This window comes from Amblyomma americanum, chromosome 7 (genome assembly GCF_052857255.1).
Source record: "Amblyomma americanum isolate KBUSLIRL-KWMA chromosome 7, ASM5285725v1, whole genome shotgun sequence".
Taxonomy (NCBI): Eukaryota; Metazoa; Arthropoda; class Arachnida; order Ixodida; family Ixodidae; genus Amblyomma; species Amblyomma americanum.
Genome location: NC_135503.1, coordinates 115149047 through 115165677, shown reverse-complemented (window position 1 = coordinate 115165677; position 16631 = coordinate 115149047). Strand labels below are relative to the sequence as shown.

General features: G+C 49.6%; 1 protein-coding gene across 2 annotated transcripts in view; it reads left to right on the top strand.

Moving 5' to 3' along the window:
- Window positions 1-16631, top strand: part of LOC144099487 (uncharacterized) — a 145286-nt gene that overhangs the window by 55682 nt on the left and 72973 nt on the right. The window contains exon 2 of one of the 2 annotated variants that reach the window (XM_077632827.1): window positions 5628-5767. In XM_077632827.1, coding sequence (XP_077488953.1) covers window positions 5648-5767 — 120 coding nt within the window. In that variant the 5' untranslated portion in view covers window positions 5628-5647. Of the gene's footprint in view, window positions 1-5624; window positions 5768-16631 lie in introns of both variants that reach the window. The other variant, XM_077632826.1, reaches the window with a different exon arrangement.

Below are 16631 nucleotides of genomic sequence, written 5' to 3'. Positions count from 1 at the left end.
CTATAACCAACGCTTCTAGGACAAACTTTGTTCTAGTAACGTTGGCTGTAACTGTGTGAGAGATTTTTCCTTCCGCTTGCACTGTTGTCTGCGTGTAACAATGTGTTCGTGTGCTTATAACTTCAAATTACGTCATCATTCACGGGATCACCTCCTGATCGCTGGACATTTAGCTTCACGCTGTTCACGTGCTCTATAGTCTCATCGCTTCAAGGAAGGGCAAAAAAAGGTGTCTCTTTTAGTATTTTTTTTTTTTGCGTGGTCTTCCGGGAGCGCTCGTCCTGATTCATCGTCGGCGCCAAGATTCCGCAGCGTCTTCTCTTTCTTTTTTCGAATCCGAAATCGTGCACTCTGCTGCGTACTCGTGCGCACGATGAGAGAAGTTTATGTGCACCGACCGTATAACCAGATCTGAGCAGGTGGTGGCAGTTACGACGACGGAAGCAAGCGAGAGGAATCCTCACCTGCGGTTTCCTCTTTTCCACCAGCATGACGTGTCGCTAACAAGACTGGTTTCGTGTTCGAGGTTCTGCGCTACATGCAGGTACAGGTCGCAGCAGTATGAAACGAAGCACCTGATTAGCATGCGGTCGCTGATTATACCCTTTGTGCGAGCGATAAGGATGCTCCCCCTTTTTTTTACTGTGCTTCGAGCGAATGATCCATTTCGTGCATTTCCAAGTTTGATGTAGAGGTAAAACTTATAGTGCTTAAGCGTTAACTAAGGAGCCCCACCCTAGAACAAGGGCCTATTTTATATTGCTCGTACCTGCAGTTGGAAACGGCTTTTTTTTTTTTTTCTGCGCAAGGTCAGGCGGGTCGCGAAGCGCTCTCTCGGCATACGTGCAAAGCACGTCGTTGCGAGTGTACCTTTGCTGGAGCCCGGCGCAGCTGACATTGCAGTCGTGAACAGCCTGTAGCTGAAGCGGACGCGTTGACGCTTCGTGACGTCGGCCATGCAGTTCAGCTGTTCGGGCTATTCTCCTCTCCGACAGTGATATGTACTATGCTCTTATTCTTCCTTGCCTTGTGTGTGAAGGGCGTACGTTGCGCTTGTTACATTTGGCCGTGCACAGGGAAGAGAGTACCGAAGAGATTGCCTGCGCGTCCACGCGTTGTGCACGCGTGGTTAAGAATCAGGTCAGTTGAACGAATGCGCTTGCTCACATTCTTTTCACTTCTTCATAAAACTCGACCTAGTCGCCCGATTTACAGCTGGCGCCGCCTCTCTCCGCAAGAGTAGCACTTTTTTCTCGTCACTGTGCATGCTACATCCACAGCACTTCTTTGAGTTAGGACCCGTGCTTCAACTAAACATCGGGCATGTCGGAGAGTATAGTACTCGCACTGTAGCCTCTAAGTCCGCACTTCGGAGCTCCGCGGTGTGCTTTAAGCGCCAGGGTTTGCCGACTCATGGTGACGTGAACGAAAGCGCGGATTTGACGCGTGCACGATAAATAATAATGATAGGTGATCCATTGATTTTCCGCCAGTATAGTGCTACTCCACAGACGATGGCGTTGACAAGGTTAATATAGTGTGGACGCCGGGCGTCGGAGTTTTGTCGCTTCGATAGGAAGTGGTTACTGTCTGAGAAGCGTCATTTCTCGCTGTCAGCCCATGCTTCGGGTATCTGCTTATGCACTGTTTTGTCGCACTTTTTCGCCTTTCTTCTAATCGCCTTTCAGTCGATTACGACTTAATTTTCTTCAAATCAACCATATCGTATGCCTTCCGGAATTTGCTATGGTTCACTCGTATGTTCCGTTTTCCTGCATGTGTGACACGTAGCGAAGGGAGCGAACATGTGCAGTGTAACCGGCACAGCCAGCTAGAATTCTAGTGCACTGTAGTGTATAGTAGTGTAGTGTATAGTAAAACTTTGCGTATGTATTTTTTCGCCTAGCATGCATGCATCCACCGATGACCTGGAAATGGGACATACGTCCCTCGTAGTTACGGAAAATTGCTCCTCTTAATTTTTATCCAGCTGTCCAGTTTCGATCTGTTGGGCGTCCCGTTTGTCAGGTAATATTCGCAACCGGTGCGTTGCGCGATAGAAATGGGGCGCGGTAATCCGTATAGCTATAGCGTCCTATACATGTATACAGGGCGCCGAATATTTGTTCAGTAACTCTAAAAGATTTTGTGAAAGCTTGCGCCCGCTATAGCGTATGTTCAATAGGCTTTTAACTTGTCCTCCGCAAGCGTTGCGTTGTGTGCGTTCAGAAAGAGCCGTCAGTATTTTATGCATGGAAGCAGGAATCAGATTCGGCCGCGTGGACCGCATTGCGATTCCGGAAGGAGAACAAATAACAGTCGCGCATTGCCACCAGAAAATGACCGCGTGGGATATGAAATTATATTTTAAAGTCGATGTCAAATGTTTGAAGCTTCACCACACATAAGTAGTGCATCACCCTATAGTATCACACATTGTAGTACGGCTCAAAAGTCGGCGTTATTAAAAATATTTCCATCAGTAACAGGATTAGTCTGAATTTTGAAGCGAAACAAACATTTGATATAGACGAAATATTTTGAAATTACAGAAGTTTAGGCACATATGGGTTCATTTGATACTTTCCGCCTGCCCTTTATTTCGGCCCAGTCTCACCGCGACGAGCATAAAGGAGGCATGTTGCTTGCGGTGTAGGCAAGCAACGCGTTCAATTTTTTGTTAAAGTTTTGTGCGCTGTGGACTGCCGTCCTCTTCCGTGCAGATCTCAGCGCTGCTCCCACGCTCACGACGCGGACTGGTTTTCAAACCGTTCTGAAAGCGGTATAGCACTGCTGGTCGCAGCGGTGTGCATTAAGCTGTAATATATACGTGATTACTCCCTCAGGACGACACTGTGCCGCATGGCTCAATGGGAGACGTATTCCCGCAGGGGAACAGGGTCTTATGGATACGACGCGGTACTCGGTGTTCTCCTCGCATGTCTTCGCGGCACTGAACTTCACTGAAGTCGTGACGGTCTCTACTAAGTGATTCCTGTTAACCAAGATATAGCAGCTAGGTTTATCTGTTCACGTGGGCGGCGAAAGAGAAGCTTGGCACAGAACCATGCAACGACCGAGGACGGTTTGGCCTGTCATTTGTCTGCAGTGTGTCGCTATGATCAAGCCGGTGGTTGCTGGCTGTGTAGTGCATGGCCAATCCTTCCAGTTACCAGTGGGAGGCTCAACATGTTGCCTTTGGTTCCGCCCAGCAAGGAAACTGATGGTCGCAAAAGTCAGTATCCGGTTCTCTGCTTTTATATCCAGCCTGCCGCTGTCAATGTGTCATTATTACTTCGAGTGAAATCTGGAGCAGTGGTACCGCTTTTCTTATAGTCTAGTGGATTGCGCTTTTGGGTTGTTTCCCCTAACTAGGATGTGTGTGTGTAGGGGGGGGGGGGGGAGCAGGGAAGACGCGCGTGACTCAGCGCTGTGCTTCCTTGCTGCCCGCACTGTCTGTCATGAGCATTGAAGTGCCTATGCCTACATTGTTATAATAGCTTATGTTTGGTCGCTGGATCTCCTTGAAGGCGATGCATTTCTTTCGGTGCCAGTCGATGTGTTCGAAACGGTACACTGCCAGTGACATGGTCTGAGCCGTGCGTACCCGTCGACCAAATGTCTGTATTTCGCGACTTTTCTTAGCGAGAGCTCAACACGCCCTTTTTTCCTGCGCAGCAGAATATAGTCCCCTGATGCAGTTGACTCTTAAAACATATTGTATTGGTAGTACTCGTTACTTAATTCATACTTTGATAAAACTGCCAAATTTCACCTTTAGAGAGTCAAAGAGAGAACTGTTTTCTTAAGTACGACGAATTTGCTAGATAAGTCTTTTACACGAAGCTCCCATAGATGGCGCCAGCGACGGATTGGAGCAACGCATGAGCGCAACGGACCAGGCGGCGATGCTCCGCTTCTGTAATCTTCCCCTTCTTTGCCAAGAGAAGTTGCCGCCGGGTGTATCGCGGTTCCAGTTAAATTTATTAGTGCTGTGCCTGCTCCGTGTGAGTCTATGTGGTTATCATCCTGGCGCTTATACATGTTTCATACATATGTCTGGGTACAAGCAGTCCACGTGTAGGCATTGGCCACCGCGTTTTTTGGCATTAATAGAGAAACCGTGTTTTCATTACCTGTTCAGTGTCTGTCCCACTCGGTCTAGACAGTGATCGTACTTCCCGTCGCGACCTGTTTTTACTGCTTAGAAGAGCCGCGCGGTCGTATATCGCGACGCGCCGCACTCAAGCCAAAATCGAGCGTTCCCGTTCTCGTGAGTAAAGATCGCTTTTTCATACACCGCGCTATGAATGCAAGCAACAGCGTACATTTTCAGAGGCGGAAGTCGTACGCGTGCATTAAATCGATGCGCATTGGCTGATTCGCGGACGTGCTTTAGCGGGGTTTCTTGTGGTCGTATACCGCCGGCGGCCTTGTGCGCGCTTCACCGCCACTCACTCTGGGGAGCTTTACGAGCGCTCGCTCGGGCGTCGGGCTCTCTTTTCAGAGCGAACATCCACACTTGAGCAAGAAGGTTGCGCCTTTGTCACAAACCGTCTAATACACTGCAGCATTGGGTGCATATCGCGACGAGACTGTCGTAACATTGTAACGCTTGCAAGAGCGGTGCGTTCAAGCGGCGCCGACGGAACGCAGCGCACTGCTGGCACGGTTCGTTGGCAAGGACTTGAACTGACGCGAGACCCCTTGCGAAAGCTTTGCTTTGCAATGCGTGTTCTGGCACCAAATTTGTGAACTGAAGCGTTCTCGCACCCTGTGGTATACAATGACGTTTTCGAGACGACAGTCGGAAGTCTCAAGGCCATGACGTTTGTATATAGTTGCCGCATAAAATACCAGGAAGCTATACAGTGCACTTGTATTTTTTGCAAAGCTCTTCAGCCTCAAGCACACGAGGAAAGAAGCTTCGATTGGTACCCGCGAAAGTTTCAATGTTCACAATCATCCCACGCCGCGCTCTAACTGGCGTATTTGGTGTCGCCGCGTTTCGTCATTGCTGAACAAATTGAAAGTTGGTTTTGGGGGGAAAGGAAATGGCGCAGTATCTGTCTCACATATCGGCGGACACCTGAACCGCGCCGTAAGGGAAGGGACAAAGGAGGGAGTGAGAGAAGAAAGGAAGAAAGAGGTGCCGTGGTGGAGGGCTCCGGAATAATTTCGACCACCTGGGGATCTTTAACGTGCACTGACATCGCACAGCGCATGGGCGCCTTAGCGTTTTTCCTCCATGAAAACGCAGCCGCCGCGGTCGGGTTCGAACCCGGGAACTCCGGATCAGTAGCCGAGCGCGCTAACCACTGAGCCACCGCGGCGGGTAATTGCTGCTGTGTTTGCTTCAGCGCCTCCCGCCACTGTTTTATGCACGCCATGCTTTGCGTTGTTTACGCTTTCGCGCATCCGTCGCCCTTTGAGCCGCTGGAAACAACGTGGGTGATACCGTGTGTGATTGCCCGTAGCAGCCACCCGTTGCTGTGACCGGTTGCAACGAGGAGGCGTGAGGTTGCCGAGCGTTAGTTTTATCCACGATCGACGCAGTCGCAGTGGATGAGCTAGTTGGTGGTGGGATGTTCGTGATGCTTGACCGCGTCCCCTTCACCACGCAGGAGGAGGAGCAGCTCCAGCGGCCATGGCGACGTCGTGTCCTGGGGGCCTACCGCCAGCGCGGGGCCTCTACGACCCCCGGCAGGAGCGCGAGTCATGCGGCGTCGGCTTCATCGTCAGCATCGAGGGAGTCCCCTCGCACAAGGTGACGCCCCCCCCCCCCCCTCTTTTTTTCTTCCCCTTTTTCTCGGCCCTTGGGCTCGGTTGCGGCCCTATAACGGTCCAGACGTTGTTAGCGCGTCTGATCGTACACACTTGGGCAAATTTGAAGAAAGGGGAGGGGGTGTACGCGCTTCCCCCTCCCCCCTCTGAGGACTTCGTGTGCATGAACTACGCTCGCCCGTAGCACTTTGTGCAAATAAAGCAAAAATATACATTACATGTTTTGTTCCATATTGTTCCCTGTTACCTGGAAGGCATAAGCAGGCGGCAACATTAACTTTGGCCCCCGGTTCCGGAGAGAACTGAACACACCAGTGGACGAGCTTGCCCCATTCTCTGGTATCAGCACCGGGCGCCTGGTTCGCGAGGCAGCGCTACAATGTGTTCCGGCGGACACATGTCTCGCAAAGTTTTGCAGCAGGCTGTGCATAAAATCTAGGTTCGTATGGCCAGAATGAAACTTAAAATAGAATCTTTTGCCGGCCACCTGGAGCTTCTGCAAGCATTTGCAGGTCTCGGTTTTCTATATACGTCCTTAGGATTAGCAGCTATAGCTTTTTGAATCCTCTTGCAATGCGGGAATCGATTTTTTTGTGCTAGAAAATTTCGGGGATTCAAACAAACACCCATTTATTTTAAATGGATCTTGTTCTGATACTTTTTGTATATTAGAATAAGGCATCGGCAACACATCCAAGAATACCGGAGATGCAACCGGTCGAGTGCGTTAACAGCATCCGGAGTTGTGTCAGTTTGACGCGTCGCTACAGCCGGTACATGTATAGTAAGTGTGCGATTCTGGGCGCGGGATGATCGAAGCCGGCGTGCATTCATTACGCAGCCAACTTACAGCTTGGCACGCGGTTTGTTCCCGGCGTGTTTTAATGCACACCCGATTTTCACGGGCCCCTTTTCGCGTCGGCGTTGCCGTAATCACCTGGCTAATAATTCAGAGAGCCCACGTCGTTTATAAGTGCGCACTGTATTCCATACATGACTACGCGATCATGTATACAGTACGGCCCACCGTGAAAGGGAATCTGTGATAGCGTGGCCGCCGCCGAGAGCTTACCACGCATGCGCGCAGTAACTGGCTCGTTGGAACACGTGGAAGCCGCGACGCACAATATAGCTTGGGAAGAAGCATCAGTCATCGCAAGAGAAAAGAATTGGCTGTCACGTCGATATCTGGAATCCCTGATAATCCAAACTACAGACAAAACCCTTAACCACAACGCAGGCAATCTCCCGCCTACGTACGCAAGATGCTTGGGGCGATTACTGCGACGTACTTAAGCTTTGTGCTTTGGGCTTTCCGCCCAGTGATCAAGGCTTCCGTATGGAAGCCGAAACGTTTTCGTTTTAAACAACAACCTTTCGGTCGGCGTTCCTTTTTCTTCATACATGTAACTGGCTCTTCTCGGTGGACACCTCAACAGCGCCGTGTGAGAAGGGATGAAGGTGGGAGTGAAAGAGGAAGGAGAGAGAGGTGCCGCAGTGGAGGGCTCCGGAATATTTTCGACCATCTGCATGGGGGTCTTTAACGTGCACTTACATCGCATAGCACACGGCTTCCTTATGCGTTTCGCCTCCATCGAAATGCGGCTGCCGCGGTTGGGTTCGAACCCGCGTACTCCAGCTCAGTACCCGAGCGCCTTAACCACTGAACCACCATGGCGGGTCACGGCTACACGGCAGTAGTGCACGGCTACACGGGCTTCTGCGGGAGCTTATGAGGGCGGAAAAAAAGACGCAGTACTCCGTCACTAGTCGTGCGAGCCATCGGTGCGGATTTGTTCCTGCAGCAGTAGCGCCCTGGGTTTTACGTGCATCTCTAGCACAGTACCCCCCCGCCCCCCCTTTTCTTGTTTTCAGGCTGTGCTGTAAAAATACCACGCGGACCCTGTGACGCTATGTATGGCTTTCAGTTAAAACTACTTTTCTCTTGCATTGCGAAAGTCCTTCAATGCTTTTTATTTACTTGCCAATTGAAGGAAACCAGAAAAAAACACTTCGGTGCTCGAAGCGATGGCCAATGAGGCTGCATTGGCGATGGATGCACATGTTGCAGAAAACGCGCCGATTTAAGCGTTACGGGCGTGATTCTTCTCTGTGCGGACGCGTCCTTTCTTTCGATTTTCCGCGCCACTTCGCCGCTCCCCGCCATATACCGTTCGATAGAGGGGCTTTGCTTTCACGCTGCCGTCTCCAGCAAGGAGCTCGTTCGGTTCAATGCGGCGCTGTTCGTTGCATGGGCTGAATATCGGGCGCGCGAGACGAGTTTTCCGTGTAATTTATTCGTCTCTACCTTCGCACGTTTTGTTTGTTTTCTTTTCGTCAGTTTGTTTCAGGTCCCGGTTCGTGGATGGCGCTGGCATCCACACAGTAAAGTGCACTACAAAATCGTGATGTCAGCAAAGCCGCCCTTTCCTGCGCAGGCGCCGTCCTTTGTCAGCGGAAATCTATCGAGCTTTCCTCCAGCGAATCGCTGAACTAGGCTTTGTTGTTGTTGTTTATTTTTAGTTTTCCGCGCTTCACGCTCTTAGCTCTCCCGTCTAGGGTAGCTGCAGTATCCTATCGCGTGTTTCATTGTTTGTTAGCTCTCGCAAGGGGGCGCGGGAATGGCGAAAACGGCCAGGTGCTCCATGAAGCAGAAAAAGGAAACGAAATTGAGCTTGGATGGAGCGGTCAGCGGTGCTTATATTTATTCAATATGCGTTCCTGCGCGCACTGCACCCCCTTGCGTGCTCGCGCTTTGATCGCCAGCTGTCAAACTGCGCACGCAGGGATGTGGGTGAAATTAATAACGGCGCTGCGTCGGAGCACGTTTTCTTGACCCAGAGAGAGGGAGGGATAAATGGTTTTTTGAGGGAAGGAAACGGCGCAGTAATTGTCTCCCATCAGTCGGTGGACACCGGAACTGTGCCCTAAGGGAAGGGAGGAAGTTGGGAAGGAAAGAAGAAAGATAGAAAGAGATGCCGTAGTGGAGGTGATCTGAATAATTTCGACCACCTGGGTATCTTTAACGTGCACTGACATTGCACAGCACACGGGCGCCTTTCGCGCTTCGCCTGCATCTAAACGTGGCCGCCGCGGTCGGGACCGAACCCGGCTACTCAGGCTCTACTCAGGCTCAGTAGCCGACCGCCTAATCGAGAGACAGAGTGAGAGAGAGAGGGAGGCACTAATGCCGGTTAGCCTAGTGGAGACGGCCGGAGGAAAACGTTTCTCGCCTGCTACATAACACGAGCAGAAGGCAGGAGGGAAGGGGAGAGTTCGTATGGTAGGTGCAGTGTCATAACAGACAGGAAGCTCCAAGCACTGCAGTAACTTCCGCTCATGGCGTGTAGCCGTCAACGAATGAAACGCGATAATGCTGGGAGACGTTCAGAAACATTGAGTACTCTCAAAGCCTTCACTTGAAACGTCGCTTTCAGCGGAAACTCGACTAGCAAGCATCGGGCCCTGTAGTGCCCATTAAGCGCGATCTCCAGTTACCGCGTTAGATTCATTTACGACTCTACGGGGTCAAGGTCTGTCTGTCTGCTGCTGCCAGGAAGAAAGAAAAGGAAAGTGCACAGGCCTGCCCACTGGCTGAAGACGAGCCACAATCGCTACAGCGTGCAGATAGAAGGAGAGTTGAAAGATGGGATAGAAAGACAGGATAGTAAAGACGCGCTAAAGACAAGGGCGATCCCGGAGGCAGTGCAATACCGGGCCAACCGGTGGCGGGAGTGAAGCATCCTTCAAACTCTCCGCCACATTTCCAAAAATAAGTCCAATTGGACCCGTAACAGATACTCTACGGGGTCCGGACATTCGCTCATAACGAACACATGCACATACCAGTATCCAGGCATGATACATGTATCTCCAGCCGCCGCGGTGGCTCAGTGGTTATGATGCTTGGCTACTGACAAGATAGATGCCAGTTCGATCCCGGCCGCAGCGGTCGAATTTCGACGGAGGCCAAATGTTTTGACGCCCGTGTACTGTGCGATGTCAGTGCACGTTAAAGAACCCCAGGTGGTAGAAAGTTCCCGGGGCCCTACACTACGGCGTCTGTCATAGCCCGGAGTCGCTTCTCGATGTTAAATCCCATAAAACCAAACGTGTAATCTGCGATATTATCTTTATTTACATTTAGTATATCGGTATTATGCATCGCTTCCCAAAAATGAAAGTGGGGAGTATCGGTATCGAAAATACATCTTTAGCGTATAGTGTATTTTAACGATACTCGATACTCAAAAAAAAAAAAAATGTTCCGCGGATTCTGAAGTTGTTGTGAGCCAGACTGTGGCGCTCTCTCAGGCGGCAGCACGCTGAAAAAACGGGGATGGAGTATAACTAGAAAGAGACGATGCCAGTGTCGTTGGTGCCGTCAGTGTTTATTCTTCCTACATTCACTGTTCGGCTGACAGACGGCGCATACCTTGCGCTTCTGCACACTCGGGGACAGACGCAGTAAGGAGACATGCTCAACGCTGTAGTAGTAACAACCCATTTCAAGTTGTGGTGGTTGCCAGCAGAAATAGGCAAATTTCACCGTTTTGCTCAGATGCTTACAGAACATTCGTTGTGTACTGTGTCAGCCCGATAAAGGTCAGACACTCTTCCACATGCGTGTGAATGGGGTCATCAGCGCCGACAGTGTCAAATATATCGACTGACGCATTCCTTTCCTTTGGAGTAGCAAGCACTAGGACAAGCCATAGTTCTCAAGAGGTGTTCGTGAAAACTGAGTTTCTTAACTAGACCGCCAGGATCTCGAGTGGACGTGGCTATATGCTCCCCTTTTATCTGTTGATAAAAGTCACCCTCATAAAATACAACACATTGTATGCTTTTGTAGACAGGCCTTTTTCATTTGCTTCGCTTATAGCACGAACGCATCACGGTGCTCTTTCGATTAGGAAGATATGTCTCTCTGCCTAATAAAAACATTCAGCCCTTCGATTTTTTTTTCCTTTTAGATTATAACGCGGAATGTTCAACCCAAGCTTACGGAGCTTGCACCTTTTAGCACAGTGCAATGACAGAGGCAACTCATTAAATACTGCAGTAACAAACTAAAAGCATTAGAAAAAGTTTTGAAGTTTATTCGTATGTATACAAATGCTCAAAAACAGGCTCGCGTGGCGAACCTTAGCTTAAAGGTTTTGCTTGGCTGCTAATGGAAGTGATCGTTTCAACGTCACCATGGCTTCAGCCCAATGCTGTGTGTTGTAAAGAAAACAGCTGCACCGACAATGGAAGCTAAAGAAATTCGTGTGACCGGATTAGTTTCAAAAGCCCTTTCATAAACGGCGCTCTATATTCAGTACACTAGATATTCCTGAAATCACGGCGAAATGTCTTAATCATACTACGAGCTTTATTAACACTGGCAATTTCAGTGATGTATCGATGGTACAGTGTCGAGGTGAAGGTGAATGGCGAGTTGGGCTAGTCGGGTGTAGTTCATGTTGAAAACAAAATTCAGCACTCATGCACGAAGGCATTAGATCGCTTGTATAGTGTCTATTCTTCCTGTGTCCTCCGTCCGTACGTGTACGCGGAATTTTGTTTTCAAGATGAACAGTATTGAGTATCTGTATCTGAAATCAATTTCGGTTCTGGGCCTTGTGTCTGCACCGGAAATACAATTTCTTAGAGTATCGAGTATAGGCATCGAAGATACACTTTTTTGAAGTATCGTGCCCAGCCCCGCCACTGTCCCACTTCACCTTCGTAAGCAGTTGTGAGACAGCTTTCCAGTCTCACGAGCAGTGTCCCAGTCGTAATGTACGGGCGCATACATATAACTTCTCACATGCTTCAAAGACGACCATCCATGCTAGGGTAACCTGCGCTGCCAAGGTGGCACTGCAGTTGTTCCATTCGGTGACTTAAAACTGCTTTTGTCAGCCGCTTGGGCCGCTGCAAACGCGATAACACATTCAGCGCGATTAGATACCCGCGTTTGGCAGCCAGCATTCATTGCCTAGCTTCTCTCGGCGTAGCCCAGGCACGGCACGTGCGCCTTCGCCAGAGCGCGGAGGCTCACGTAACATAAGCGCCTGAAGGTGGCGCGGAAAAGTACTAATAGCACTACCCAAAACTGCTTGCTCTTCTCGCTAGGCAGTGTGTTATGGCGCTGCAATCGGCACTGCAAACTTCAGCGCAAGTTCCCCATAGTTTGAATGGCCGTCCGGGGCGTCGCCTTTACTGCGCGCTAGGCTTGACCTCCTCGGTTTAGCGTTCCCGACAGTCTGTGGGAAGAATGCTGACAGGCTTCAGCTTTCTTTCTTTATCTCTTTCTTTCTTTCTTTCTTTCTTTCTTTCTTTCTTTCTTTCTTTCTTTCTTTCTTTCTTTCTTTCTTTCTTTCTTTCTTTCTTTCTTTCTTTCTTTCTTTCTTTCCCAACCTCGCAAGGCTGGCAGTGTTTCGTGCCCAAAGCCTCCGCGGTCGCTTGTCAACGCAAACGAAGCGGTGCTTTTTCTTGGCCCGTGATGTAGGGCAGCTGGCGAAATCTCCTCGGTCTTTTTTTTTTTTTCCTACCATTTCCACCCGTGGCGGTAGGCCCTTGAAGGCGTGCTCTGTGAACTCACTGCCGGTCGCTTTTCGTGCCGGCAACCGCGCGAAGAAAAAAAAAATAAATAAAAACGTACATGGGGAAAAGAGGCGCACATGTGTCGCGCGGTGTTCGGTTCTGCGCTGTTTTAAATATAGCACGCATTCTGTGTCAATTCCATTTGAGCGCTTGTCGAAGCGCCGTTTGAAGGCGTCGCTGCGTCTACCTGCCGAGTGCTGGGACACCGTCACGGCTGTGGGCAGCGACACAAGGCAGTCGCGTTTTTAACACTTTTAACGCGGAATTCAAATTGAAATTGAAATTCGTATACGTGATACGAAGTTGCGGGGATGGGAGGCTTATTTACATACAAGGTCAATGCGGGGATCAGGGACGGCACGCAACAGCCAGCGTTTGCCGGGCTCCACAGCTTAATCCTCGCGCGCTCAAAGAGCCCTCTGATCATCTTTTGACTGCACTGCAACGCGGCGTAACAATGTTTATTTTCGCGTCGACCAGGATTAATGTGCAGTATGTCGACCAAGATGGAGATACGGTGAGTTGTTCGTTAGCGGATTACTGGCTATGATAAACGCGAGAAATTCCTTGTTATTAACATTTTCATGCACCAAATTTGCAGGCGTGTCCTCATTAAGCCCTTTAAATAGCGGCTCGATGGAATCAGCGGTAGCTACGAAATCGGACCACGCTTTAGCATAACGCCGGACGCGCTACGCCGCCTCAGGACACTGTTTGGAGCGCCGTTCAGAAAGCTCATATTGTAGCAGCACGGTTTGTGGGCGGCTGTTTGAAATCGGGCGGTAGAGTATACGGGAAGTTGCTAATTGCGCGTGGTGGGCTAGCGGCGGCATGTCGCCTTGTAGCACGTACGTGACAGCCGTGACAGTCAGAGCTCTGCACTTCCACTTCGAGTTACGATGAGTCGCCACAACGGCTGGTTGGGGTCAGAGCCGGGGACAGACGCGAATTCTCTAATCAAGGAGAGCTTCTTGCCCTTTAGAGCAGATGTACAAGGTCAGTCCCGTCCTTTGTGCTAGCGCAATTCGGGGTCAGTTTAAAATCGTGAACCAAATCGCCCGTTCAGACAAACCAGCGGAACGGCGAAGCGTCCCTCACGCCTGCAGCGTGGAAAAAACCGCAAAAGGTGGGAGCGCGCGCGAAGAGAGACAGAAACGGTTAGCTCACCTCGAGTGGCCATGCGCCGTTCACGGCCTCGAACGGTAGGTCGCTCACGATGGCCGACGGCAGGTGTCTCGTCGTCTGAAGCAAGATGTCGTGCTCACGTGTTCAGCTCTTTCCCTGCCGAAAAAACGAAGAAACCTCGGGGAAGACACACAGTTCCAGGCGAGAGGTTGAGAGACGTACGCGTCTCTTCAGTTCCAAGAACCCCTTTTCTTGTGAACTTCGTAGAAAGAAGCTCTGCCAGGTAAACAATTTTAGTAGCTTCTTTGGAAGCGTGACGGCGCCGCTGAAACTTGCATTGGTTCACAGCATGCAGTGCGGCCTAATCATGAGTTCGAGGGTTCCATTACTGCCGCCATGGCGGTGGGTTCTAATGAAGGCAAGTCGCGAAGACGCCCGTGCACCGAGATTTCGGTACAGGATTAACAATGACGACGTTGGAACCTTAATTCGACTACCGTGTTGTACATTACTACTTTGGATGCAGCCTATCGTTACAGCACGCTGATTTTCAGTTACAAAACCGTATGCACAAGGCAACCGCTACGTGACACGGCACAACAGGGACAGTGCCATGTGTGGTTCGTGTACACGTATGTGCCTGCTTCTTGGGCGTTGCGCCATTTTGTACCCTCATATGTGTCTACATTGTCAAACAGGATGAAGCGAGCGAGAAGTCAAGATACTTTGCAGCAAAGTAATCATCATCATCATCAGCCTTACTACACCCACTGCAGGGCAAAGGCCTCTCCCATGTCTCTCCAATTAACCCTAATTAATTTGACGTGTATCTGCGCGGTAACCTTTGGTCGACCACGCAGTCCGTTTTTACATTTCACGTACTAATCACGTACTACTGGGGAGAAAAGTTTCCGGGACGCGAGTACTAGGAAAAACGTTCATTGCAGGTCCACCTCCTAACCCAGTCACATGATGCTGTGAAGAGAGGAAGGAGCATTTAGGCTTTAATATCTCATACATTTTCAGGCGAGTGGGCAGCGAGGTGGACCTACAATGAACGCTTTTCTTAGAACTCGCTTTCCGGAAACTTTTGTCCCCAGCAGTACTTCGCTGCAGCACTGTGTTTTTCTTTGCTTATATTGGAAGATTTATAGGCGCCGATAAGTCCTTGCATTATCTGAACGAAACAATGGCATACTTGGGTGCGTATTATACGTCGATGATACGTAGTGCCGCAAATTTATTCAAAGGTTCTGCGACGACCGTTGAACACGCACACTGGCGGGCTTGCCAGAGAAAAACGAACAATAAAGACGTGATGTTCCTAGGTAGTTGAGTACGACGTGAAAATAACTAAAGAAACGGAAAACCGAAAGATATAACAAGCACAACAAAAAGTTTCGTCGGGCGCGCACACGCGAACCCGTGAACAACGGTGTCCCGGGCTGCCCGTAATTGGCCGTTTAATTAATTAGTGCCCCGCATCGATCTCGCGCGAATAACGCAGGTTTTCGTAATCGAGCGCGCTGTAATCGAAAAAAAAAAGTGCCTGCAATTGAATTCTTAAGCTTGCAGCGACTGAGTGCTGTAAAGTGCGGGAACGCTCGGCAGGGGTCTTGTTCTTTCTGCTGCTGCCGATGATGCTTCAGCGGTGGTTCGCTTGAAAAAAGATCCCTGCCCGCAATAACTGCTTCCCTCGTGTGAACTTTGTATATGCAGCTGCGAAGCAGGTTGGAGCAGATGTTTTGCGATTTCTTCAGCGGGCTGGCGTCCTCTTGTGGAAGAAGTAATTGTGCACGTTTTTTTTTTCCTTCGTTGTCTCGAACTGATTTGAAAGTGCGCAGATCTTTTTGCCTCGGGACAGCCTTATTAATAGAGCATCGCGTTGAGCCCTGGCGCGAGATTTCTTCCCTGTATTGCTTGGTGTTTTATCGCGTTTTTATAGGCGAAATTATTCGCCCAAGGTCAGCTCTTCGCCGTCTGCGGGAAACTCGCGAAAAAGCGCGGAAACGAGGTTTCTGCGAAAGTTGAGTCGTTTACAGCACAGTGTAGTGTTCGTGAAAAAAAAAAGAAAAAAAAGAGGGGAGCCGAAACCTCTTTTGATCGCATTCTCGGCGCTGCAGTCCAACATATCCCAAGTGTTCGTCTTGCGTATTCTTTAACAGTCTATCATTCCATGCGCTTTGGAAAGAGGAAAAAAACGAGAAAAAAAATTGTGGTCGTTCGATTTCAAATTAAAAATTCGCAGTCCCCAAAACCCCGTCACTTAGCGAACTGGATCGTGGACACTGTTTTTTTTTTTGTTAGAAAAAATATCTACAAGAGCACGCATAGATATTTCGAGTGTTTCAGCGCAAAAAGATCATTTTTGAGGGTAATACTATTTCTCGGAACAAAAGGGCGAAACTTCGACATGCTAGCTTCGCCGGTGGGGAGCGTCGAGAAATTGGCGAAATATATGTTAATATTGCGCTGGTTAAGTAAAATCTACAAGATAGCTTTCTGAATATCGCATACAACTTAAGTCTGCAGTAGACCTTCGCCCATATTCAGGGCCGTCGCACAGAATTGCTCCACGACAAAAAAAGTAGTCTGTTGTTAAAACTTTTCATGTAACCTAAATAAGAAGCTAATCAGACGAAAAGACAAGCTCTAGAATTTTGCTTATTTAGTAAAGTCAAATGTTAAAAAAAGCTGATTTAAGTCACTGTTTCGATTGGCTAGCGGAGTGATACAGTACGCCGGGGACCGTGGCCCTGTGTTAGTTACTGCTGCTTTCTTAATTTATATCCTACTATAGCGTGATCACAGATTTTTTAGTTGAAGGGGTCCTCTATCTAGGCCGCACTTACTGTCTGTCAAGCTACAGCGCACCCGCAATAACCGGTTAACAGCCTCCCGCTCTCACTCCGCCAGCGGCCCGCAAGTTCCAGACGCGAGGCTCGGGTGCTGACTCCGTGCTAAAGCAGCATCCCGCACCATGTAAAAATGAATAAAAGGGGTGCAAGGAATCACCGCAATACCCTGTGTAGTGTTTGCTCTGCTTAATGTGTGTTACCTTCTTTATGTGCTTGTTCCACATTGTGTTCGTTTTCTCGTGTGCTCCTTTGTGTGCCTCGTCGGCCCGG